The sequence below is a fragment of the Battus philenor genome, unplaced genomic scaffold (assembly GCF_028537555.1).
Source record: "Battus philenor isolate CCGP_79_NKW_IND1 unplaced genomic scaffold, ilBatPhil1.0.hap1 SCAF_16, whole genome shotgun sequence".
Classification (NCBI taxonomy): Eukaryota; Metazoa; Arthropoda; class Insecta; order Lepidoptera; family Papilionidae; genus Battus; species Battus philenor.
The window spans coordinates 678004-704010 of NW_027181678.1; the positions used below are offsets into that span (position 1 = coordinate 678004).

Sequence of the window (26007 nt, forward strand, 5' to 3'; positions counted from 1 at the left end):
ATAATTAAAAAAATAATATTCAAAAAGCTGTATTTGAGTTATTGATAGTGTAACTAAACTGCGGCCAAACAGCGGTTCTCAACTATTATTTTTGATTACGATTGATTGTTACCTCCTGGGAAATCAAAACAAATTACTGGAGTGAATAATTATTATTAATATTAGCGAAATCCAAACACCGATCATAATTACTAAATCGGCGTCTTAAGTATTATTAGGAGTGCTTTCATATACGTGTGTTATCTAATTTCAATATGATTTTTGTAAAAAAAATATTAGTCTGTTCGTGTTTTAAATGCGTGTTAAATTGCGGCTCCCGAAAAATTTCAAATTTCGAACAATGGCTCGAACTGTCAAGGAGCTTGGCCATCTTGGCCAAGTGTTTTTCGTGGGTTCTATTGAAATCAAAGGGCGTTTGGAATCCGTTGTCACTAAGTTGAAAAATGCCATTATAGGAAAAAACAATAAGGCTCTAATATCTATCAAATAAGGCTCTCCAAGATCGTTTTCCCGCAACTATGTGGTCGATGCACCTTGCAGGGTATCCTTAGCTTAGCACTCGCCATTGATCTCTGGACGACCTTGAGTTTTCGTAATAAATATCGTCGTTTCAGCCCGCACTGCAAAACAGGCCTCCCCCAAAGAAAAATGGAGAGATATACTATAATCGCCACGCTTGGCAGACGGGCTGGCGATCGTGGTGTGGTATAATGGTACGCAGAAGATATGACGTCAGCCTTTGCCTTCGCACATAACTGCACGTTTCTTTTGCATACTTGGCCACTTGATCAAATTAAATTTAAGTATTTCATATTTGTGAAAGTTCTTTTCACGTATTAATTTTATTATTTTACAAAAAAAAATGTGTTGTCTAATTTTTTTATTAAAAATAATACTGGAAGATAGTGCTTACAAGGTTTTAAATCTACCATTATATATGTAAAAAGAGTGAATAAATGAAACAAAAATTGAGATAAAAACTCGTGTATTGAAGGTATAGGTTGCAGGTGCAGATGACTTAGGCCTTGATGGCGGCGGTGACGGGGTACCCGCGGCGCAGGCCCATGCACTGGTCGCGGTCGATGAACAGCGTGGTGCTCTTGTTGCGCAGGTCGGCCTCCAGCGAGGCGCGCACGCCCAGCAGTGTCTGGTGCGTGCCCTCAGCCGTCGCGATCTTGGACCGGAGCGTCTCCATCGTGTCTTGCAGGTCGCACACTTCTTTCACCAACCTGCGTTGTAAATATTATTGTCACGTGGTTATATTGTTTTGCGTGTTGGTGTAAAGCGCAGGTCACACATCAAGACCTGCTCCACGTTAGTTACATACCAAACCATCAATTCTCGAGGAGTTTCCCAGCGCTAGCCACTTACATACACCTAGACTACCCTAATGCCCTTTTATCACTTGTTCTTTCCGGATCACATTACTTGTTCACCGAGTGTCGGCTCAGGCCCGATGTTCATATCCCTCGGGAGTTCGAGAACCTTCGAATCATTTATATTTCGCTAAGCATTTTTCCTATTGAAGTTCGATATTGTTCTTAAATCTTCCCTTCCATTCATTCCAGAAAGTTCTGGAAATTTCTATATTAAAACTTGTAAAAATAAAAACGAACTGCCAATTTTGAGCTCTCTGTGGAGTTTTTTATCGATGCGCAATCTGCCCAATTGACCAACTTGTGAATTATTCAAGTCCTGGCGAATTATTTCACATCGAGGTTTGACTGTATCCAATTTGTTCGTTATTGTATTGTATATTAATCGAAGCAACAGATTAAAAATAACAGAAACGTTTATAAACTTAGTAAATTTTCGCAATTTTAAGCAAAAACAACAAACAGATTAAAAAATGAAACTTAACGACCAATAAAAGTTCTATTAAAAGTTACAATTTTGTATAAACGAATTTTCTTAGTTGTTACCTAGTCTGTGCGTGGTCGCGGCACTTCTCCAGGTGTGGGCGGTTGGTGCGCGCCTGGAGCCGGCTGTGGGCCACCTTCATGGGCTGCAGCTTGTCCTCTATTGCTTTGTTCAGCAGCTCCAAAGTCTTCTCCACGTCGAATATCTCTTGTTGCACCTGGATAAGAAACATTAGAATCAGTATAGTGCAACAAAACATATTTAATAATTTACATTCCTCATTAAATAGATAAGCTAGACAAGAAGAATATCATGATTTTTATCGTTGAATTGCAAAGGTCAAACCTTATTCTCATCTGATTCTAAGCGATGACGATGGTACACGCTTGTTTCTCCTGCCTTGAAGACTCATAATAGGCGAGCGAAAGAAAATGTGATACATGGAAGAACACAAATAAGTGAAAAAATTAAAACAAGATATGGTTGAACGAAAGGTCCCCCAAAAATAGCGCACAAAGTTATATTTTACTAGAAACAATGACGCCGGTAAGTTCTTCCGTATCTTGGCTGTTCACAAGTAGTAGCAAAACCCTTAGTGCAGGTAAAAGGGATTCGATTCTCTGTAAGATAATTCTTTGTAAGACAAGGACCAATATTTAACCACTTCCGCACATGCAGTAGTAGTCGTGCAACAAAGTGCACCGCCCGCCAGCCCGCTGATAAATGAGTATGCGGCAAACGATGCGAATCACACAACTGCCACCGTCAAATCACTCAATACGTGTTTCACCCCTCCACGGGGCATCTTCAGAAGTTATGTTACACCGATTAGTGCCAAACGCAGAATGTTAAAGGCAATTGGCAAGCAACGGTCGCGTAGAACAAGTATCACCGCAGGACCGGCAAGCGCAGCGTAAGACATTAGCACAAGATTGACAGAAGACCATGTAAAAACCGGTATTGCCTGACTGCAAGTGGTTTTATTTATTTATTATGACTCTCGCTATTGTGGGTCTCTTATATCCCTATCTTTTTTGGGACAGGGACCTTTTTATTCTTTAATAATTTTCTCACATTATATCTTAATTTTTATGCTCTTCCCTCATTCTTCACATGATCCATCTTTCCTCTTCTTTCATTCTACAATTATTTCTTTCTTTCTTTCTCATATTAATTGCTATTCTTTCATCGCCTCACTTCCTTTGCCTCGTTCCTCAATATCACAGTTGGTTTTATTAGAAACATATGAGGGAGGACCATGTCCAGCTGTGGACATCCTATAAATGAGATGAAGATTGGCAGCGTTACTTTCGATGTTGAATCTCCGAATATCACAATCATTGTGCGAAGGGTTATGTGGTAAGATTGACCTTGTGGCGTGTAAAACGCGCGCCACTCAAACACGCGTTGCCTAGCAACGAGCTCTTACCCACGTGACCGTCGATCGCATCGCGGCGGCGGCGGCAATGAAACGGATAAATGACAGATGGCGCCACAGTAGACGCAACAAAAGTTTGCATCGCGCTGTAAAGAGTCTCCGCGCTCATTATAAGTGCTAGCGGAGGTGCGGTCAACATTAACAAGAAGCTACCGAAGAAGTTACAGTACTACGACCACTTCTACAACCTTATGGAGGTGAAGCTGCAACTTGTTCTTGATTTCAATTGTCTCCGCGACGCGACGCGTGAACGCGCTGTTGGTGTTGCTCCACTGGTCCCAGATCTCAGTCGCCGACACGTTTATCAGGTTTTCCGTGTCTGTTAACAAGCATTCACGTCAATATTAATTTACATTAGTGATAAGTAAAATCCCTACTCAACTACATCATTGTTGCGTGAAATCGTTGGATGCGAGCAACAAAATACCCGCCATGTTTGTATTACGTATTCTCGTGGGGACCCTTGAACTTAGTCACACCATGGAGCGTTCAACGAAGCAATCTAAGAAGTCCAAAGGTCAATCCGGTGAAATAGTAGCAATATAGCCTAAGCCGAGGCTCCCCAGGGAGCCCTCAAGATTCGCAAACCTTCGGAATCTGCAAATGCCATTTGGCCAGCAGTGATAGACGGATCCAAAAACAATTCTACCTTCAAAAAGATGGAGGAGGATAGAAAAAATGTTAATGATAATATTTTAAATATGAAATAAGATAACCTATTCGAAATGAAGTAGTAATAAATGTTGAAGAAAGTGACTAGACATGTACTTTCATTAAGATCAAATCTTAAAGAGAGATGATATAGTGTACTCTTGGATATCATACTTACCCGACAACATTTGCACGGCCTTGGCGCGTTCAGACTGCGAGCGTTGCAGCGTGGCCGCGCTGGCCGCTGCCCACTTTTGGGCGTCACACACTGTGGGATCATAGCGCTCGATACCCGCGTAGAATTGTAGCCCCTGGAACCACACAAGCAAATTTACTCTAACCATCTTCCTTGAAACCTTAGATTTTTTTTTATATCTGTGCCTAAATAGAAATTCAAAAGGAAAATGATCCATGCTCATTTGTGCCCAGTCGTGCCCATTCGTGTCCAAAATGTCGTTTTTAAGCGTGGCTTTTACTAATGAAGACACCTGTGTCAGCGACACTATTTTCTCTACCTTACAATATTTATTCACACAATCTGCTCCTTCCTCTATAGTTTCTGATTCTATTTCTTTTTATTGACGGCAGATTTCTTTTTTAAGAAACTATCAAAAGCTGCATTCAATATTGGCGCCCAAATCTACCTTCAAACCGTTATAACACTGAACCTTCATATTTTAAGGCCGCTTGTAAACTCGCTTGTCCCGACCGACATTAAAATGATTACATTGTTAACAGACAATAGACTGTGAGACGGGCAAGTTGCATCAGGACTGTAGCTCATACGCCGCGCGACTGCGAGAAATTTCTGACAATATTCTCTCAGAAATATGAATAACCATGTAACTTTGACAAATACAATCATTCCGTAATTGCGTTTCGCCAGGAAAAGTATTATATTTCATTTAGGACAAAGAACCTCTCTCCTCCTAAGGTTCTATACTCCTATACCACTGTAAATATGCCTTACTTGGAATACTTGGGAAGAATGATACTTAAATGGGCATTGTCTACCTTACCTAGAATTCAAATTACTTATTCCAGCGTTTGTAAGTCAAACGTTTTGGTTTATTTTTAATAGAAAGGATATATAGACCTGATTTGCAGAGGACCAATGAATTTAATGTCACCTTGGAGAAGTTGTTGAGCTGGTGGCACATGTTGTCAATGCCGAGCGCGTACTCCTTGTTGCGCATGTCGCTCTCCAGCTCGTGCTGGGTCGCGCGGCAGTTCTTCGACTGCTGTCTCACCTGCATCACGTATTTACAAACTCATTTACCATGAGTGACCAACCTCGTTGATTATACAGATTATACAGAATATATATTTATTGTAAAGCATAAATAAAATCACAGAGTATGTGTATTTGTTATTTATAACATTCTGTGCTTGTTACCGAGTGTTCACTGGCGCGCCAAGCAAGTCTTATTAAATGGTATCCTTAGAATGCGTCGATACACATTTTATTTATATGTCAAGGTGTTAACCTTTTATATCAGTTGGTAGTAATTTAAGACATTTAACACCAAATACGGATTAATAACATTTTTAACGTAAAAATTAAAAGGGAACATGTTGCTCGTAATCGGCAGGTTGCCCCCCTATTATATACCATAAACAAAGCTATGACAGCGTATAATATCACATACATCATATATATATGTAACTTAAAAAATATTAGTGATACACTCTTCCTTTCAGCTAAATAGTGTATATATTTTTCTTCTCAGTTATTATAAATCTTATATGTAACATTATCAATGTAAACAACTAGTCATGTCTTAACTGTAGAGTGTACTGCAAAGTGAAAACATCTCCTTTACCTTCCACTACTATTACTAATGCTCAAATATGTACTAAGTGTTTTTTTTTCAAGCGTCATAAAGTACGTTGAACTGTCTGTGACCGATTGCTAATTCATAGATTAATCTGACCCCAAAGATCCCAACTGGACTATACCGATGGGGACAATACACCTACCCTAGGTAAGAAAAGGACCAATATTTAGCCACTTCCGCACATGCAGTGGTAGTCGTGCAACAAAGTGCACCGCCCGTCAGCCTGCTGATAAATGCGCATTTATCGGTGTAACATAACTCCTGAAGATGCCTCGTGGAGGAGTGAAACACATATTGAGTGATTTGACTGTGGCAGTTGTGTAATTCGCATTGTTTGCCGCATACCCATTTATCAGTGGGCTGGCGGGCGGTGCACTTTGTTGCACGACTACCACTGCATGTGTGGAAGTGTCTAAATATTGGTCCTTTTCTTACTTAAGTTGGACTTCCGCAAGGTAACGCCTGATTCTATTAAATAGCTACCCTAGAGCAGGGACCTATTTACGGTAGGCCTCCAACGTCTTCGACAGCAGCGCTCATTTAAGGTGAGTGCCCCGTGCGCGTACGCACTACCTGACTCTCCAAGCAGATGATGGAATTGTAATACTCACTCACTTCCCGAAAGTCACCAAGAACGCAAAATTAAATCTATCACATTCTATGACATGACAGCTTCCTGATGCATTCCACTCAATACACTACTATCTTCAAAGAGAGATTAGATTTGATCGATAATAAAATTCAATCGAACATATACGCAGTTATCGTCTGGAATGCAAATATTTCTTATCTGTTCATTTAAGCGTGTACAGATAAAAAATGAAGATAATCTCTTAACTAAAATTACCTATCACATAGCACCTGGTAAAAAATATTTCAAAAGGAAGAAGAAGTATTGAAAGTCACCACACAGCCTTTTAACTCGTTCATTCAATAAACTTATGACATTCAAAGGTTGGAGATATACCCAGAACTGGATTTTCGAAATTGTCGTCAATGTGGCAAAAGCTTTTCGCCGCCCCATCCAGAGATTCCCCAGGGTCTAGGCAACATGGGCACGGGTCCACGCTGTCCATGCCTAAATCAGGTCCTGGATATACCTAGTGTTACCTTTTCCAGCATGTTTCGGAACTTGTCCTGGCAGTCACGTAGAATGGCCACCTCCTTCAGCAGCGACTGTTCTACTGTATCATGCACTTGTTCCAAGCCTGCAAGTACCCGTAAAAGATAACTTCGACAAGTAATTAATTTTAACTATACGATTCATCGATGTGTAATTCGAAACGCATGATGTTGGATGCGTTAATTGTTAATGCGAATGAACTATGATCTTCAAATTGAGCTCTTCCATAAGAAAATTCTTTAATTTAGGCACTCGACTATAATATACATAAGAAATAATGATGACAAATAAAGAAATAGGCACGAAACAGTGTAAAAACGCCACAATATTCAATTTTGTACCGACAATACCCGGCTCTACAGAAGACTGCGCGCTACAACTAACTTATTCTCGATTGATGTGGATTCTGTTACTCCGGGAGCGTTTACAGCTTCATCGGAGCTTACAGAGCGGAAGGGTCCGTGAACTTTAAAACAAAGCAAGAGCTACAAAAACAAACAAGTTCCAGTTGCACGAAGTCGTTCTCACGCTTACCGCTTTACCCGAGTAGAGCTGTGTAGTATTAATGCTATATATGCGGCTTGGCACGGCAGTGTGGATCACATATGAGCCAAGGAGGGATCTGGATCCAACCTCGGTTCGCCCATGCTGTTCACAGTTAGGAAGCGGGCGGCCGCTCCCTAAAAACGGGTGTTGTGATGTGGTGAGTAGCATTTGATTCTGTTGTAAATTACGCGATGTCCCGTGCAGAGTGTCACAGGTGCAATGGTTGCTGGTCAAATGCGCGTTACAAAGCTAAGAGCTTGAAGCTTTCGTATTTATATATACCACTCTCTGTCGCTCACATCTTCCGTCGCTCTCACACAAATGACACGCGTGATTGGTTGTAAAATAGTGATTATGATTGGCTGTATAAATAAAGTTAGTTTTAGGAACCATTAACATAGTTTTAAGGTGTGATATAAATACAGGGTTTTGTCAAATAAAATTCAAACTTTTCTCTGCAATCTAGTTTTACTTTCAACTCCATGAAACAATCTACTATAGTTTTACACTTTCAAGTAAACAAATAAATGTTAAGTTGGTTTATTTATTACAAAAGGAGAGGTATATACCTTGTCTCTTCTCTCGATGGTAGAGGCACTCCTGTACAATGTGCAGCGGTCCTTCGATGCCGGCCACGGCGCGCTCGAGCTGCCTCCGTGTGTCGTTTAGCTTCTCACACGTGGCCACCAGGCGCTCCATCTCTATCGCAACCTAATCAAGGTACTCCTTGTTAACACGTTCACTGCGGGCCCAATTTTGAAGAACTTTCAGCTGGTGCGGCTGAGGTCGAATCAGCCTCAAGCTGAACTTCCTAGTAGTGCGGTTGAGGCCTTTTCTGCCTCATGTTCATCAATATTTTTTTACAATATTGAGTCAATGCTTCGCAGACATAAAGAAAGCTATATTTGTCTTTGTCATACATCATACGGTTGAGTGTAAACAGCCGCCGCACTAGAGAGAAAACACGAGTTTTACGCGCCGCACCAGTGCAAAGTTTACCATGAGGCTGAATCGACCTCAAGCCGCAGTGAACGTGTTAAGTGTTTAGAAGTTTCGCGAGGAACATTACATCATCGTCAGCGGCACATCGAAAAGGGGAATTCCACACCAGAGCGTTCTGTATATTGCGTTCTATTTCTCGCGTTGTGATTGGCTAACCGTCTTGTATAATTTTTTGGTTAAATATTGTTTTCATAGTTTTAAGAACCTGTATGAATATGCGCTAAGTTTGATCAATATACACTTCTTGTTTGAAGTCTTCTCCAAGACTTACATGTCCTAGGAAGAATACCACAAGTGGAAACTAAGCATGTGTTTCCGTTGGCAGAAATCATCACAGCATTTATCGGAGCTCCTCATCTGTACCCGAAAACCTGGACGTCAGAAGACGTTATACCACGTCCTCCACCATCCTCCAACAAGGCAAGGTAAGCTATATAATTCCAAATATTATTCAGAAAGCTACCTTTGATAGATTAAAAAAATGTCATTGAATATAAGCTCATGATTCATCTTCTACTTTTTTTCTCACTGCTGACCTAATGGGGAGCCTACCCCCGCCGCATCTATCAGCCATGGTCACCACTCCAGAACTTCGGCCTTCGGTTGCAGGTAAGGATTACTACACTGTAAATGACTTCATAAATATATCGTACATCGGTAATAACCTGTCCGTCTTCGGGCTATTTTAATGTTTGACAAATACGTCACGTCGTTGTCGATTCCCTGTTTGTTACTGTCGATTCTACCGCGCGGTGTCCCTTTTATACGTTTATGCGAGAAACTACTAGCGCCATCTATCGACGCCGACCGAAACTACAAAGTTTCGACAAATATATAAACGAATTATGTTTAATAAATACATTTAAAAAACTTTTAAGTTAAATGGTTTTTTGATACCCATATTGTGGTGGTTGTGGAAAAATATGTATTAATAATACCTAGTCCGCCATATTGGAACGGCGTCCATCTTGAATTTTAAATTTTGACATAATCATCGTGTTTTACTAGTGTAGCACTTTCATTTGATACCCATATTAAGGGGGTTAAGGAAAAATACGTAATCCGCCATTTTGTATCGGTAGCCATCTTAGATTTATAACGTTATTGATTTTATTATATTGTATTGTCATTTAAATTAAATGTGTGTACCAAATTTCAGATCAATCTGACAACGGAAAGATGCTTAAATTTCAATTTCTAATTTTGATCCAAATAAATTCCGTACGGGTCGAACTAAATAAAACCGTTTAAAAATACACTATCTCGCTCAGTCTCACTTGTTCTTCTCAGATCTTAAACTTTTATCCGAACAGAGCGTAGACTGAACTTGACAACGACATGTAATCCATTTTATAAAGAATTTTTTTTTTTAATTTAAAAAAGAGCGGTACAGAGTAAAATTTACCTCATTACGCCAGAAAGTGGTGTCTGTGATGCGTTCACCGATTTTCCTACCGGAGTCCCGTTGACCTTGGGCGCCTATCTCGTCTGTCTCTCTGCATAAACAAACTGTTTATCTATCGAAACCTAAAAAGATTATATATCTGTGGAGTGTTTAAATAGAGATGCATTGAACAAGAGTTAATTCGAAAACAAATGTTCGTTCGTTAGGTCCAAAAGTAAGCTGCCATAATTTCATTTTAAAAAATGATTAAAAAAAAAACAATATTTTTATTTTTTTTTATTTTAAACGTGTGATAATTAATCGCAAACGCTTCCATCCAGATTTTTTTTAAATTATGATGGAACCCTATGTCCGGTAGTGTATGCCTTGCCTTTAAAATGTAATAATGACCATCGCGAAGATGTAACTGTCAAAAAGGAAACAGCATTTGTCAATGGCCAAAAAACCAGTAAGAGTTTTGTATCTTTGTAGGAATTTCTCACTTATTCAAGGTAATCAACTATAAAATCTTGTCTAAATCTTCAATCTATTAAAGTCTGGCTAATAACAATAACTTATTAATAATTATAATTCAACTTACACCACTATGTTCTGGTGCTGGTATTTATGCTCACTTATTTAACTTAATGATGATTTAGCTACTGACCATGTAACTGATGATTAGTTTATCTCAATACATGTTGATGGTAATTTTTGTCGTGTTATTACTTGAAACCCTTACCGCAGCATCCTCATAATGTCATTGCGGACTCTCTCAGAGAAATTTCGCTTAGCATCCGACTCGTTATAGTTGCGAATGCTGTTCTGGTTCCACTCGTGCTGCGTGTAGCGGGTGTAAAGTGCTGCGCGGGCTGCATGCTCCGGGCTCCGATCGAAACCGGTCACCAGGTTGGGGAACCGAAGAGGTTCCGCTGCCATACCCTCAGATGTGTAGCAAGGATCAACCATAGTGTTGGTTATCGGTTGTGAAGGCCTGTGCAAATTATCAGCGGTATAAATTTACAATAAAATATTTTCATGAGGATCTAATTTTTTAAATCTGGCAACTAACATAGGAGTGACTTCGATTTCTTCGTAGCCCATAATAGGTCTCCATGGGTGCTTCTTTGGTGTGTGGAAGCAATAACCCACTTGAGGCGGAACGCTCGGAGTGCTTCCAACTGGTTTCACTGGACTCCATTGTTGAAGTTGCTGTTAAATAATATTTTCGTTATTAGCACATTTGAAATGTATTAAATTAATTTTGAATTACTTTCTCGTACCGTACACATGGAAACCTCTTTAGCCATTGTGACAAATTTGAAAAATCTTATAATGTCAATAAAAAATATAAAATAAAATTGTATAAAATTAATTCATGCTAAAAGAATTCAAAATTAAAATAACAAAAGTCAAAACGGTCAGTGCTGCCAACGTAAATTATGTTTAAATAAAAGTATGATTTACCGCTTGTGAATCAGTACAGATTAAAAGTAATGAGATAGTGAAACACCAAATTTTAACAAAATTATAGCCATTCATTTTGTCAAAAAGCATAAAAGTTTTCTTTTAAATAATTAATTATTTTAAATAATACTAATGAACATAACAGAAATTGTCTGCTTTAGAAGAAACTAAGATACTGTCAACTCAGAGTGACATTGGCAGTTCGTTTGTCGATCTTATTCGTAGTTTGTCATTTCAACTCACGACATGGTATTGTTTTGTTGTGTATGGGGAGGCTGTAAAAAGATAACATTTATAAATTTACGTCCACTATTCTACTGTTAATTGTACGAATCCTTCTCCATAAATTAAAATTTTATAACAATGAGCAACGTCCCTGAAAATGCGCCTAACCGTAAGCGTAATTTATAAATTGATAATATAACTGTAATCTACAATATCAAAATTGTTTTTCTATTTATTATCTCGCAGATTGCCCTGGAACGCAGAGCGAGGACGCCGGCAAGGCGTCTGCGTGTGCCGGTTGTCCAAACCAAAACATTTGCGCCTCGGGTGAGATAGACTTTGAGCTTTGTAAACAAGTTTGAGTAATATTTCGCAATCGTTGCATTGTTTAAATAGTTCTTAAGCATAGATCTTACATAACAAGCTTTGATGTACACAGATTTATATTCATCGAGAAGAAAAACAAGTTTTTACAATACTTGTTTTTGTAAGCTCTCGGTGATCGTTTATTTGAATTATCAACATTGTCCACGTTATATGTAAGCCAAACGATACTATGGAAAGACTTATACCATTGGATTATAAAAAGCAGTAATCTTTTCAGTATTATTTTGCCTCATGGTTTTAGGTTTTAGTGAATTCAGTATCATTTTATTTTTTGGCATGTTCAGAATGAATTGCTAACCTGTTATAAGAGTGGATAATTTCATTTGTCTTATAGCATGTGTTGCAAGCTATTTAATATAATCCAATAATATGAAGCAGTCATTTATCCCTTTTGGGAAATTCTAATTGATAATACCACATGCATATTTACTAACAACTGAAGCTATGGTCCGTTTGTGCATGCTTATTCTTTGAAAAGAAACACATCTGCATAATGCAATCTAGGAACTTGCAAGCATTCCAATCTATATAAATAATGTAGTGGCTCAAGTGGTCTCCTCACTATACAAGTTGTTCTAATATATATATATATATATATATATATATATATATATAATATTTTTAATAGGTTTAACCATTAGATAATTCAACGCAAATGACTGATGGTTAAATGAGCAATGTGCCCCACCAGGACACTGCAGACAAGCAATTCTTCAAACTACTTTGGTGACTTGTTTATCATTTCAGATACAGTTAGGAGAATATCATTAATTATATTAAAAGTTGTTTCGTATTTACATTTATGATTCCATGTAAATTATCACTGCCCTCCAAACTGTGCACTCTTATTCATTACACTACGTACAAGCTCTTGCAGGTAAGATTCCTTCGCAATTTCCTTTCCCCCATGCAATCAAAGTTGAAATATGACAGCTTATTTTTAAATAGTTCATGGACCTTTTCAATCTGTGAACTCTGTTACAATGAAACTGTAAATGCCCCAGGGCTAACAGCAATAATTTCATCAAAATAGTAGTGTGGGCAACTCCGCATATATCATCTGAATATATCACTACTATACAACAACACAAAACATTAATGCAACATAATAAATATGTCCATTGACCGCTGCACCTACCTATGTCTTTATGTTACTGTACTTTAGCATTGGTAGAATTGTTTAATTGAGTACACAGTAATAATATATTACCAATTTGATTAGTGTCCATGTTAAATAAAAATAAAGTTATTTTAATACATGTTAATTTAGTATGCATTATAACTTGGTTGCCCTTAGGTTTAAATTATATTTCACTTCCATTTGAAATTTATAAAGGTCATCATAGTTGTGTAACATTTAAGTCAATTGGTATGTACTTCATACTTCAATTTGAAGGTGAACAACTGTAACTTATTTTTACAATCAAATTAGTTTAATGAACGCTAACAAATGAAGGAAATTGATTGAATATATTAAAAGAATTAGGCAGGTATAAAGTGAGACTGGAAAATCAGCCAAACCAACTCACTGTGCAGCTGCTTACACAACCAATGCAGCTGAAGAGCACCAATTAAATGCAAAACTATTCCCAATGGGGAATTTAATCTTAACAGTTCATTGTTATCCAACACATATGCTCAAAGTCTGTTGACTAATGTGATGATCTTGTGTACAATGTAGTTAAGTTTCATAAATAGGGAGACTTCTTTTTTAACAACTATATTAAATATGTACAGTGTTAAATTTATTAAGAGTTAATTTTGGAACTTTGTGAGTCTAAACTAGAATATTCAGAAGTTTCTAAACATTTTCTATATCCAATTAAATATGCTCTAAAATAATTATTTTGTAAATGTCCACTTGTACATAGCTGCTATATATATACACACACACACACACACACACACACACATATATATATATATATATATAAATAAACAAACTGCTGCAATGTTGTCTCGGTGTTGGCTTTATTTGCCTTTACTGTGCCCATAGTTTATTGACATCAAGATTTGCAAGAAAAGTTATACTGTAATAATTGTTATTATTAAAACATTTATTGTTGATACAGGTGTAGTGGCTGGTCCTGATCCAGCGATAGAGTTGATAAGAGACCGTCTATCAAATGTCAAACACAAGATACTGGTGCTGTCAGGTAAGGGAGGAGTCGGTAAAAGCACAGTGACCTCCCTGCTTGGACATGGACTAGCTGCAAAGTATCCTGATAGTAATGTAAGTGTCAAACAATTCTTATGTATAATAATTATATTTTAATTATTTTTTATAAATATACATTGTCATAGTAGATATAGTTGATTGTTGCTAACTACACTATTTTATTAAATGTGTTGTTATTAGTTGAACACCTGTAGGAGATACATTACGTCATCTTCAGCAGGGCAACAAAAGGGGAATCCCACAGAAATATAATTCTTTATATACATTGGGCGAAAGAGAGAGCTATACAATACTTCTCGACTTGTGATTGGTTGACTAATTTTATTGGTCGAACATTGTTTTCATAGTTTTAAATTGGTATAAATATGGACTAAGCTTGATGAATAGACACACTTCTCCTTTGGGCTTCTTGTTGTTATTACCTACAAGAACGTCACAAGTCAGGTCTGGAAGAATCCGCCACAGCTATAAGTTTTCACTAGATCGATTCTTCCCCGGAGTCAGAAATGTATTAAATACAGGGTGATTGGTTATATGTGTAAAAGTTTTAAAGGGGTGGATGGTGTATTAAAAAAATCAATGGTTTTAAAAATAATACATAACAATGATAATATAGTATGAAAAAGAAATTTCAACATTCAATTTTCTGCATTTAAAAATTAATTATTGTTTACTATCTGTCTGTGTAAACTTTGTACTGCCAGATGATATTAGCCAGTCACATTTTAATATAATAAAAATATTAATGTATTATTTCAGAGTCATTACATTTTTTTATTTGGTCCTATAGTTAGAGCCTCGTCCTACCACTATCATGGGCGGTCACATCTTATTTTTTTTACAGAGTAAACACTTATATGATGTTTGAAAATTGAGATTACAGCGTTAAAGCTTTTTGCTCACAAATTGGCTAAGCCAGTGTGGGGTCAATTTGATTGTAAAGGGGGCAATTCGAAGTCTAACCCTTTGGCTTTAATTATATATGTTACTAGCTGATCCCGCAAACGTTGATTTGCCAAAAAAATTAAAGTTTTTAATTAACAAATGTAAGATAAGGGTTGATCGTAGAGAGGTGAAAATTTAGGTTTGTATGTATTTTTGTATGCTGTATCATAAAAAAAAAAAATTTCGTCAAAAAAATAAAAAATTTTTTTTAAGGGTGAACAACCCTTATCACTTATGGGTATGAAAAATAGATAGTAGCCGATTCTCAGACCTACTAAATATGTATACAAAATTTGGTAAAAATCAGTCAAGCCGTTTCAGAGGAGTTCAAGTTCGAACACCGTGACACGAGAATTTTATATATTAGATATAGGAGGGCATAAGAATTTTAGAAAGGCTTAGGTGATGCATGGCATGAAAAAAGGTTCGGAAATACTGTATGTAATGTACCATCCTGTGTACATATAAAGATGTCGTTTTTTTGGGAATGTTCTATAGCACACCAAATAATTATTTGTAACCATGTCTTTTTAACACGGTTGCCTAACGAATGTTTTATCATTATGTAATTAATGATTTAAAAAGTTCAACCTTGATAACTGTGTGTCTATTATGTCGGCCATGGGGCGTGAACATGGTGTTTTATTTATACAACACTTATCATTGTAATGAGATTAAGTGAAGTATTTAATGGAACAGAAAAACAATAGAGTCGTTATAATTCTTTTTTTTTAATCTGGTAAAATTTAGAAGAATATATAGTCTGGGACATTACGTTATTTATTCACTGTGTAACCGTAATGAACATAACGAAAAGAGTTGGATGGAAAGGCAGATGGCCTTCAGCTGAGTGTTGCGAAAACCCAATACATGGTGTGCAACGAACCTAATCCAACTTGAATATCCTCTCATCATTGATGGTTGATATATAAGAGCGTAATAAGACCTGGTCTGACTTATGGGAGTGAAACATGGGCTTTGGACACAAAGCCATATCCGTTCAGTTCAAGTCCCCGAAATGAAGATGCTTCCGTGGATGCGCAGAGTAATGAGGTTCAATAAAATATGTTCACGGTAGCCTCGTGGTACGTGACATCGCCGATAAGCTACAAGAGAGTCGGCTTAGATGGTACGTACACGTAAAGAGATCATCTGAATACATCGGGAATTTGACTCTGTATTTGGCACTAATCGGTGTAACATAACTCCTGAAGATGCCCCGTGGAGGGGTGAAACACGTGTTGAGTGATTTGGCGGTGGCAGTTGTGTGATTCGCATTGTTTGCCGCATACGCATTTATCAGTGGGCTGGTGGGCGGTGCACTTTGTTGCACGACTACCACTGCATGTGCGAAAGTGGTTAAATATTGGTCCTTTTCTTACTTAGGATTTTCGCAAGGTAACGCCTGATTCCATTAAATACATCGGGAATGTTGCTATGGATCAAAACATTTCTGGGTCCAGAAGAAGAGGATGACCGAAAAGAAGATGTGCCGATACCATAACAAAAGATATGACCGCCTGAAAAGTTTCCGCGAACGACGTGTCCAGTCGCGCGAGATGGAGAAAGAAGATAAGGAAAGCAGACCCCATGATCAGATGGTATTAATATTGCTCAGGAGAGAGAGAGAGATTTACTGTAGAACCGTAAAGCAATTATGTCACTCGCGCTAATGTTACATGGAGGTAACATATGGCTATTGAGGGGAATTCCCGGAAAAGTTGTCAAAGCCTCGAGCCGGTATACGCGGCGTGGGTATGGGCCCCACCAGGAGAACCGACGACAAAGCTTAGGTCTCACGAAGTTGGTGAATGCAGACAGCGCAGGGCCGGTCATCGTGGCGATCTTTGGGGGGAGGGTTACACCTTGCAGCGGGTGTCTATCAGCTGAAGAAATAAAGTGGATGTAGAATAGCTTATTCAAAATCCATAGTATATCGATGTTTAAAACAATGCCATGTTTGTTTTTATATCTATTACTACGCAATGAATCTAAAATCACAAGTGACGTCACTGTTTTAAAAAAAAAAGTTCTTTATTCAACATTAGGTAGTACAACTTGTTGATGTCAAGTTTTATCTGTCTGGATGTAATATCTCAGATATAAGGACAAATAAAACGGATGTTATTTTTTAAATATACAGTAATACCCCGCTTTACGCGACCCCGTTATACGCGGTTTCACTATAACGCGAATTGCAAATTTTGCGCTCAAATAACGCGAAAAAGTGCGTATAAATATAATGTAGTCATCAACTTCTCTATGGTGTCTTGACCATCTGCCAAACAATTAAAAACAGTGTTGGGTGTTATGAACGTATTTTACAAGAACGTAAACAAAACGTTACCCAAAAGACAATAGATGTATTTTTCCGTTAAAAATTAGAGTATGTATTGCATAAAGTGTTCCTAGAATTAAAGTGATTGATATTGATTAAAATGATTTGTATTTTTTTTTGTAATAATTTTTGACTATGTTTAATCATAAACCTCGTTATACGCGAATTTCAGCTAACGCGATTTTTTTTTGGAACGTATCCCTCGCGTAAAGCGGGATATTACTGTATTCACAAAGTGTGCTAATGTACAGTGTGTGTGTACAGTATGAAGTTTCGAAACCTTACCCTGTTGTACCTCGACCGCCTTTCCTGCGAATTTCCGAAGTCCATTGCGTAGGAAAATTGTTTTTCCGCAAGACGCGCGTATCGATTGGGAGACACTGAACGTAGTGGCACGCCGGCTCTGGCACCGGCAGGCACCGGCTATATCCACCTTTGTACGTGATAACTCCATTGGGATTTACGTGAGTCAGACTTCCGGGTCGCGAATTAATAATGTTTTATACTTGTAATACGATAATTTCTTCATGATATACATCAGGTCTTTGAGATCATCGGAGAATCTGAAATTAAAAATGCCGGTACATTCTTCAACTTTTAAGGTCAATTCTTTTACCACACACGACATTCGATTGTGGAATAATTTACTGCTGAATATAAGACGTGGTAAGTCACTATTTTTAAACGGTTTTATTTAGTTCGACCCGCACGGAATTTGTTTATTTAATTGGGTCAAAATTAGAAATTGAAATTTAAGCACCTTTGCGTTGTCAGATTGATCTGAAATTTGGTACACACATTTAATTTAGATGACAATACAATATTATAAAATCAATCTTAATATATATAAATCTCGTGTCACAATGTTTATACTCAATGGACTTCTAAACCACTTAACCGATTATAATAAAATTCGCACACCATGTGCAGTTCGATCTAACTTGAGAGATAGGATAGTTTAAATCTCAAATTATAGTCGCAATTTTAATTTATTGCTAATTATTGTCTGTTATTATTTGACAGTCACAATTATCTGTTAACTCCAAATGATTCTAACAGATGTCGATACCTTTCGACTGGGTTGAGTAAGTAATCAATAGATGGCGCTGCTATGGTAAATCTACGAACGTGTCATATAAGCTACATTTTAACAGCATAATTACCACGTGTTGTTGACGCTATAAAATTAATTAAATTTATTTTGTAGTGAACGAAATACCGTATAATTCAATTATTTCCACTTTTTAAATTTTCACAGCAACGCGTGGCCGGGTCAGCTAGTAACATTATAAATCTAAGATGGCCGCCGATACAAAATGGCGTATTACGTATTTTTCCTTAACCCCCTCAATTTGGGTATCAAATGAAAGGGCTACACTAGTAAAACACGATGATTATGTCAAAATTTAAAATTCAAGATGGACGCCGTTCCAATATGGCGGACTAGGTACATATTTTTCCACAACCACCACAATATGGGTATCAAAAAACCGTTTAACTTATAAGTTTTTTTAAATGTATTTATTAAGAAAATGGTTACGAAATATTTACTAGACCAATTGATTTTTCTTTCTTTATTCTTCCTAAAGCAAGTGCAATCTAAGTCAGTTTAACGTTTTTATTTATTATTTTATTTATAACTATGTATTATACCGTTTTTATTATAAGTATATATCATCTGTTTGTTTATATATGTATGTTTTGTCTATATGTACACGTTAATTACCCGTTATTTATATTTCTACTGTTTCAATACTATGGTTGTCTGTAAGAGATTCCCTCGTGTGCAACTATGTATATATTTTGTAGCATGTACAATAAAGAATATTAAGAAAATATTTACATTATGTAATTATATTATGTATCCTTTGAACTAAATAGTTTACAATTACGAGTTATTTGTGTCTCAAAAACACGAAATAAATGAAAATACACACTTGACCGATAGGATACAGTGTTGGTCAACATTATTGACTATGTTTATATATATATATATATATATTCCAACCATTGTGCACTGCCTGACCTTAGTCGTTCTAAAATTCTTATGACTCTCTATGTAACATACATAATTTTATATTTATGCCAAATGGTTAATCTCGTGTGGGAGGAAGGTGACGTAAGAAATGAAAATAAATTATGGAAAGGAATGGAAGAGAATGTGAAGAATAAAAGAGGAGGATCAACATTTAATAAACAGAAAAAATTATTCTGGGAACATATTGTATTTTACCCAAGACGGGAATGTATAATAGGTCTCCAATAACGAGGGCAATAAAAAAACTCGTGTGAAGTCCACTTTCTAATTGTCCCACTGTTGGGCGTGGGCTCCACGTTGGGAAACACTGGTATAAAGTATTAGTTTAAAGTGAAAGAAATATATAAATATAATATTATTGAATGTAAACCACACGCTGCAAACACAAGTTAGCGCTGCTCCCTCTACACCATGGATGCACAGACCACGGCCCGCCGGTCGAATACTGGTAGCCCGCCGACAGCAAAAATAATACTCTCGTACATTCGAAAAATATTGAATTCTATTCCAGAATAAAACCAAAAAAAATTATTACCTATTCATCTGGCGGCCGGCCCGCCATCAGTTCATGATTTTCCCGAGTGGCCCCTAGTCTTAATAAGTCTGTGCAACCATGCACTACACCGACTGCAACACATCGCAAACTACACCGAGTTCAACACAGAAAAAATTCTACACTTGTGATGTGTATGCGCACGATCCGGTTACGGGGGCGGTATCCCACTTTCTAACCGCGAACAGCGTGGGCGATCCGAGATAGGATCCGAATCACCCACTCCTCAGTTCAGTCGTTACCGAGTGGTCGACGCCGCCGTCCCAAGCCGCATACAACACTCACACTTCGTACCTCTACAAGGGTAGAACTGTTTCCGATGAGAATGCCCAGATCATTTTTTAAAAAGTTCACGAACCCTTTCGCTCCATGAACACACTTCCGACGAAGCTTTAAAAGCCCTTGGGTTAACAGCAACTATTTCAGAAACAATAGTAGTAAACCATATGGCTGTTTTATGTGAAATTCTTTTTTGGAATATTGACAAAACTAAATGGCTATCTCGCTGGAACAATATCAAACTAATATTAACCCTTTCCACTCCAAGGCTGTTATGTAGCATCGATAAAAATTAATTGAATTATAGTATCATGCGATTCTAGAATATGTTTCATTCATTCGTGATTCAAACATTGTAGTAACGAAAATCTTTCCTGTTTTAAAATTTTCCGCAAAAAGAAGTATTACACCATGTCGAGTATCACTCGACAGTGGAGCTTGTGGAATAAAATCAGTGTCGAGTGACACTCGACATTGGAGTGGAAAGGGTTAAAATTATTTTGATTTCATTTAGGCTATATCTGATAGTGTATTTGTGTAAATCTGTGTTAAACTTTGTTAAAAGATGTGTTGTTGTGGAGTATCTTCTTGCTTCTTCTCAACAACTGTAACACATTGCGAAGCAGAGTAGAGTCGAAAATAAAATAGATTGAGTAAATAATATGTTGACGATCATCAGTTCTGTCAAAAGTTCTAATGTTGAATAAACGAATTTTATCTTTTTTATCATGAAGTGTTTGTCGCCAAGCGTAGTTGTAACGCGTTGTCTACCAACAAGATATGTTAGCTTAACCTTTACCATGATGATCAGATTGGGATCCTGGATGCAGACATATGCGGGCCCAGTCAACCTCGAATGATGGGCGTGCGCGGTGAACAAGTACATCACTCTGGCTCCGGATGGTCCCCAGTGGTGAGTTATAACATTTTATAATTTTATTTTGTAAAGAAAATTTCCAGCTAAACCACACGTGAAAACTAAGGGAACACATCTTCAAATCTGACCGTCATTTGGTACTTTTAGAGGTCCGTATATACACAGAAAGAATAAGTAAGAGAAAGACCAAGGAAGAATTATTCTAAATCTTACAAATAACAAGAGATCAATCCCAGGTATTCACGACTTAGGGTCACCAATCTCCTTGAAGGTCAATATTCTTACAGTCTCCTAACAATATATATATGATCTTGTACGGTTACAATAATTGTAATAAATTAAAAAAAATAGAGGGCGTCCATAGTGTATTTATAAGGCACCGAGAAAAACTGACTACCAAAGTTTCGACCGCAAAAATCACTAATTCTGTAATAAACTGTATCAGATATTTTAATAAAATTCCGCAAAACATTATTAGACTACCATTAACAAAAAAAAATTCATATTTGATGTAAATTATACAATAAACTAATACTTATATGACAATAATCCTTGGCAGGTAATATCGCTTGATTTATTTTGAATTTATTTAGATTATATCGGATAGTGTATATACATAAATATATACTATGTCTACATGTATATTACGTTACTACTACGAGTATTATGTCATATATGTACATTAAACTCACATGTTCGAATTTCAAAATAGCATAACTTGTTGACATCTAAAAAATACAAACCACGCTTGAAGGATGCTTCTCAAAGAGGACGGCTGAACTGTCGGATGGTTAAGGAGTTCCATAACTTAAGAGAATTCTTTATAAACATGTTGTAGCTGCTATCCCAACACTGACATTAAAACAAAGCACAGGCGAAAAGCACTTCTTATCTACGAGTATCTAAGACCAAAAACAAAGTCTGCCCCGCTGTCATTGGGTGGATGGGACTGATCCAAATCCTTGCTTCAAGCGTTGGGTTGTCATCGAATTGGTGAGAGGTTTACTGCTGTCGACCTTCAGTCTGAAAGCCAAGTCCAAAATCCAGTTTTGTCTCGGGGAATTCCCGAAATAATTTCATTCATATAGCTAATGTCGATTGTTTGCAGTATGTAGAGGACAATCTTTCGCTTATGTCGATCGGGTTCCTGCTCGGAAGTCCCGATGATGCGGTCATATGGCGAGGCCCTAAGAAGAACGGTGAGAGATTTACTGATTGTACAACACCTCTTATTTAAAAAATCATCACCTAAAAGACAAAATAAATAAAAGTCAAACGATTCCAAAAGTTTTCGAAAGCGACGGAACTTTTTCCTCAATCTATTAGAGGTCAAGTTTGCCGACCCCTAATCCAGATACTGTTGCAAAAGACACTTAACCAATATGCTCCTGTATTTTTTATGTCTCTGTTGTCTTGGTTGCACAGGAACTATTAATATCAAATGTTTTTTTTGCACAGTATTAATTGTCTGCGTTCTCATCTTTTTTCCTTCTTAATGTCATTTCATTCATTCATTTATTATTCTTCGAATTTTTTCATTCTTTTTATTTATTCCTAATCCATTCATCACCTCATTTTCGTCGCCTTCAACAGAATACTACAGGTTTACATTTTGTTATGTTTTTACTACATATATCTCAGATTTAATATGCTCCTGTATTTTTTGTGGTCTCTGTTGTCTTGTTTGCACAGGAACTATTAATATCAAATGTTTTTTTTTTCACAGAATTAAATTACTAAAAATTAAAACAATTAAATTAATTATTTGCGTTCTCATCTTTTCTCCTTCTCAATGTCATTTCATTGATTCATTTTTTTATTGTTCACGAATTCTTTCATTCTTTTTATTTATTCCTAATCCATTCATCACCTCACTTTCGTCGCCTCAGACAACAACAGAATACCACAGGTTTAAATTTTGTTCTGTTTTTACACTACATTTATCTCAGATTTAATATGCTTCTTTTGATGACAGGTATGATCAAACAGTTCCTGAGCGAGGTGGAGTGGGGAGAGCTGGACTACCTGCTCATCGACACGCCGCCAGGTGATTATTTATGACCGATGCTCGCTGCTTGACCACCCTCCCCTTCCCGAGGCATGAAGCGCTAAGCCTGAACCTCCAGCTCTAGGACTCGGGAACCCCTGGCTCCGGGCAGTTACATATTACTAACATACAACAGTTACATATTACATATTACTTCCGGATTGTGCTGAATTTGTTTTGGGTTCTTCTAAGATGTTAAATGGAAGAAATGCCGGAAGAGGTCAACCTAATTAGGTTTTTAATAATTCGAACTCTTTTGAAATTGTTTTCATAGTGTATTTAATAAATAACAACCGGCCATTGGGGGAGTGGAGACCAGAAAAGGCTGCAAAGGACGTCCAATAACAAGGGCAGACGACCTGACGGCATTCTCTACCTGCTGCCATTTCACACAAGCAATTCAAGCTACGTCGGTGATTCCGGTTTTTCTGCGGATTTCCTCATGACAAAAACAAACAAAATGACGAAATAAGAAATGATAAAGCGAAAGAATTTGAGAACTAGCTGGGAAACGAGACGTCTAATTGGACCAATACACCAATACCTCACTTTGCGTCGTGGTTACGTTTCAAAAAAACACGACGCAAATTGAAACGCCGCAAACTGAATTCAGATTTTCTATAGCAAACCATGTAAAGATCGAAGATAGGTTCCAGGATCACGAAAAAACTACTTTTTAAAAAGAAAATTAAACAAAGTAAACATTTAAAAAACAATAATAATATAACTCTGCCAATAAATAAATTGAAATAATATTTACCTTTTTTTGTAACCAGAAACAACACGTAAAAATTTATTTAAATTTAATTAATGTATAAATTTAAATAAAAATTTATTTTCTTTTGAAAAAAGCACAACACACTTCATTACAACACACTACGTAATTGAAACAGCGAAACAAAGTGAAAATAAAACTGTATTCATATTGCGTAAGACTCGAGCCCAAAACAACGCAACCTCGAAAATTTACGACGCACAGTGAAAATTAGTACTAATTAAGCAGCGACGCAACTTCAAAAAAACGCAAAACGAAACGACGCAAAGCGAGGTATTGATGTATATAAAAATATAATTTGTCATAAAGTAACTCGGCATAAGTTTTATGAAAATAAATATTTTAAAGCTTGCAATGGCGTGTGCAGGTACTTCAGATGAGCACCTGTCAGCGGTGCAGTACTTATGCGGCGCGGGGCTGTCCGGTGCGGTGGTTGTGACCACACCCCAGGAGGTGGCGCTGCTGGATGTGCGCAAGGAGCTGCAGTTCTGCTCCAAGCTGGGCGTGCGCGTGATCGGCGTCGTGGAGAACATGGCCATCTTCGTCTGCCCCAACTGCAAGGTACCCCGATTCACATATACCAAGATTTACTAGTACTAGATCTTAATTGAGAATTTTCGACTAGGGTAGAACCAGTTGAATACAAACCGTCTTATAGAAACATTGTAGACTATAGTTCAAGTTGGTCCACTTTTCTATTTATTATTAGGATCAATGTTTCAAAGAAATTAGCGTCCGTGCCTTTGTTTTTACATTAACATTTAATATTTACAATGTTTAACAAGTATTTTAATCTGTTTTAACGACGGCCCAACAATGTCCAGTTTTTAAAACTACGTTTCGTGCGACCACACTTTCATCCCTACTCCATATTGCTATTCTCAGACTGTGTGCCAGTATCTGTGCAGCTTAAACAGCAGAATCCTACATCTGATTTTTTTGAACACCAAGCATCCTACAAGTTGTTTTTAAATGTTATGCAATAGAGCCGCAGCGAGTTGTTCCCGGCGACGACAGGAGGCGCGGCGGCCATGTGCGCGGAACTAGGGGTGCCGCTACTGGGCGCTCTGCCCATCGATCCCCTGCTGGCGCGCGCCTGCGACGCCGGCACCAGCTTCCTGCAGCTCCCGCCTTCGCAGACCACGCACGCCCTCTACAATATACTTGACAGTTAGTCCACACCTCCAAATTTTTGCATTACAGGGAATGTACATAACGCCATAACATAAACGCTTCCTCATCTTTTCAGTCATAGGATATCCACTGGATATGGACCTCCAAAGATTTCCATAAGGACCGGTTTTTTAATGGTCCCATTGATAGGGGGTCTTTCGTTCTAAACCTACAGTTGGATCGGTTGTCTGCTCTGCACCGTGTAGACATATCTACTGCCCCTAACTTGCCAATTTTGTTGCTAACAAATGAGCTATACATGCCCCATTAAAGCTTTTACAGCTATTACCAACCACCCTGTATAAGTACCAATAATATGAATTTTAAATAACATATGCTTACATATATTTTTAGTTGTATATACTACCATACAATAGTTTATTTATTTGTGAATTTCTGTTGTGGTGAGCCCACCGTCACTTGAAGTTGCTGATGTTCTCCTCATTTCTAATTCTTATAGAGAAATCCCACATCATCAACTACTACTTGACCTCTTTAATCCATAAAACAATTTAATTTAATATTTTTTATTGTACACGCTTGAAAACATGTATATAGTAAATTTATTACCACCTCTAACCTTACCACAGCTATTGTTTTGAACATCCCTTAAATGCTTTTACACCCCTTACCAATCAACCTGTATATTTAAAAAAAAAACCTAATAGCAGTCTTGTCTAAACGACTAAAAATAGAAATACTTATACACATATATAATTCTTTGTTACAGAAATCGTGGCGGAATGTAACACCCCGTCTAGTTGAATGAATTTATCGAATTGATTATCTGTGGACCCAGCTATCGTTACTGATAAAAATAAAAACAAATATATTTACGTAAACTAGTCAATATATGAAAACGGCGATGATGTTATTATAAGT

The 26007-nt window shown here is 37.3% G+C and overlaps 2 protein-coding genes across 3 annotated transcripts; one reads left to right on the forward strand and one right to left on the reverse strand.

Annotated features, from left to right (window-relative positions):
- Positions 1-1009: 1009 nt before the first annotated feature.
- LOC137919183 (tektin-3-like) lies at positions 1010-17713 on the reverse strand. Of its 2 annotated transcripts, none has more exons than XM_068762177.1 (11): positions 17669-17713; positions 10915-11054; positions 10585-10836; positions 9864-9954; positions 8026-8167; positions 6898-6995; positions 5080-5199; positions 4128-4260; positions 3487-3617; positions 1923-2077; positions 1010-1229 (listed from the first exon to the last, which is right to left on the reverse strand). In XM_068762177.1, exons 1-11 carry the CDS (start codon positions 17711-17713, stop codon positions 1019-1021), a joined length of 1518 nt encoding a protein of 505 aa, XP_068618278.1. In that variant the 3' UTR covers positions 1010-1018. The 2 variants fall into 2 exon arrangements, with proteins under 2 accessions (XP_068618278.1, XP_068618277.1); XM_068762176.1 differs by lacking the exon at positions 17669-17713 and adding an exon at positions 11126-11196.
- On the forward strand, positions 11529-26007 carry Nubp1 (NUBP iron-sulfur cluster assembly factor 1). Its single transcript, XM_068762178.1, has 9 exons — positions 11529-11703; positions 11781-11861; positions 13994-14154; positions 21065-21166; positions 22239-22329; positions 23106-23177; positions 24320-24513; positions 24939-25122; positions 25856-26007. Exons 1-9 carry the CDS (start codon positions 11673-11675, stop codon positions 25888-25890), a joined length of 951 nt encoding a protein of 316 aa, XP_068618279.1. The 5' UTR covers positions 11529-11672; the 3' UTR covers positions 25891-26007.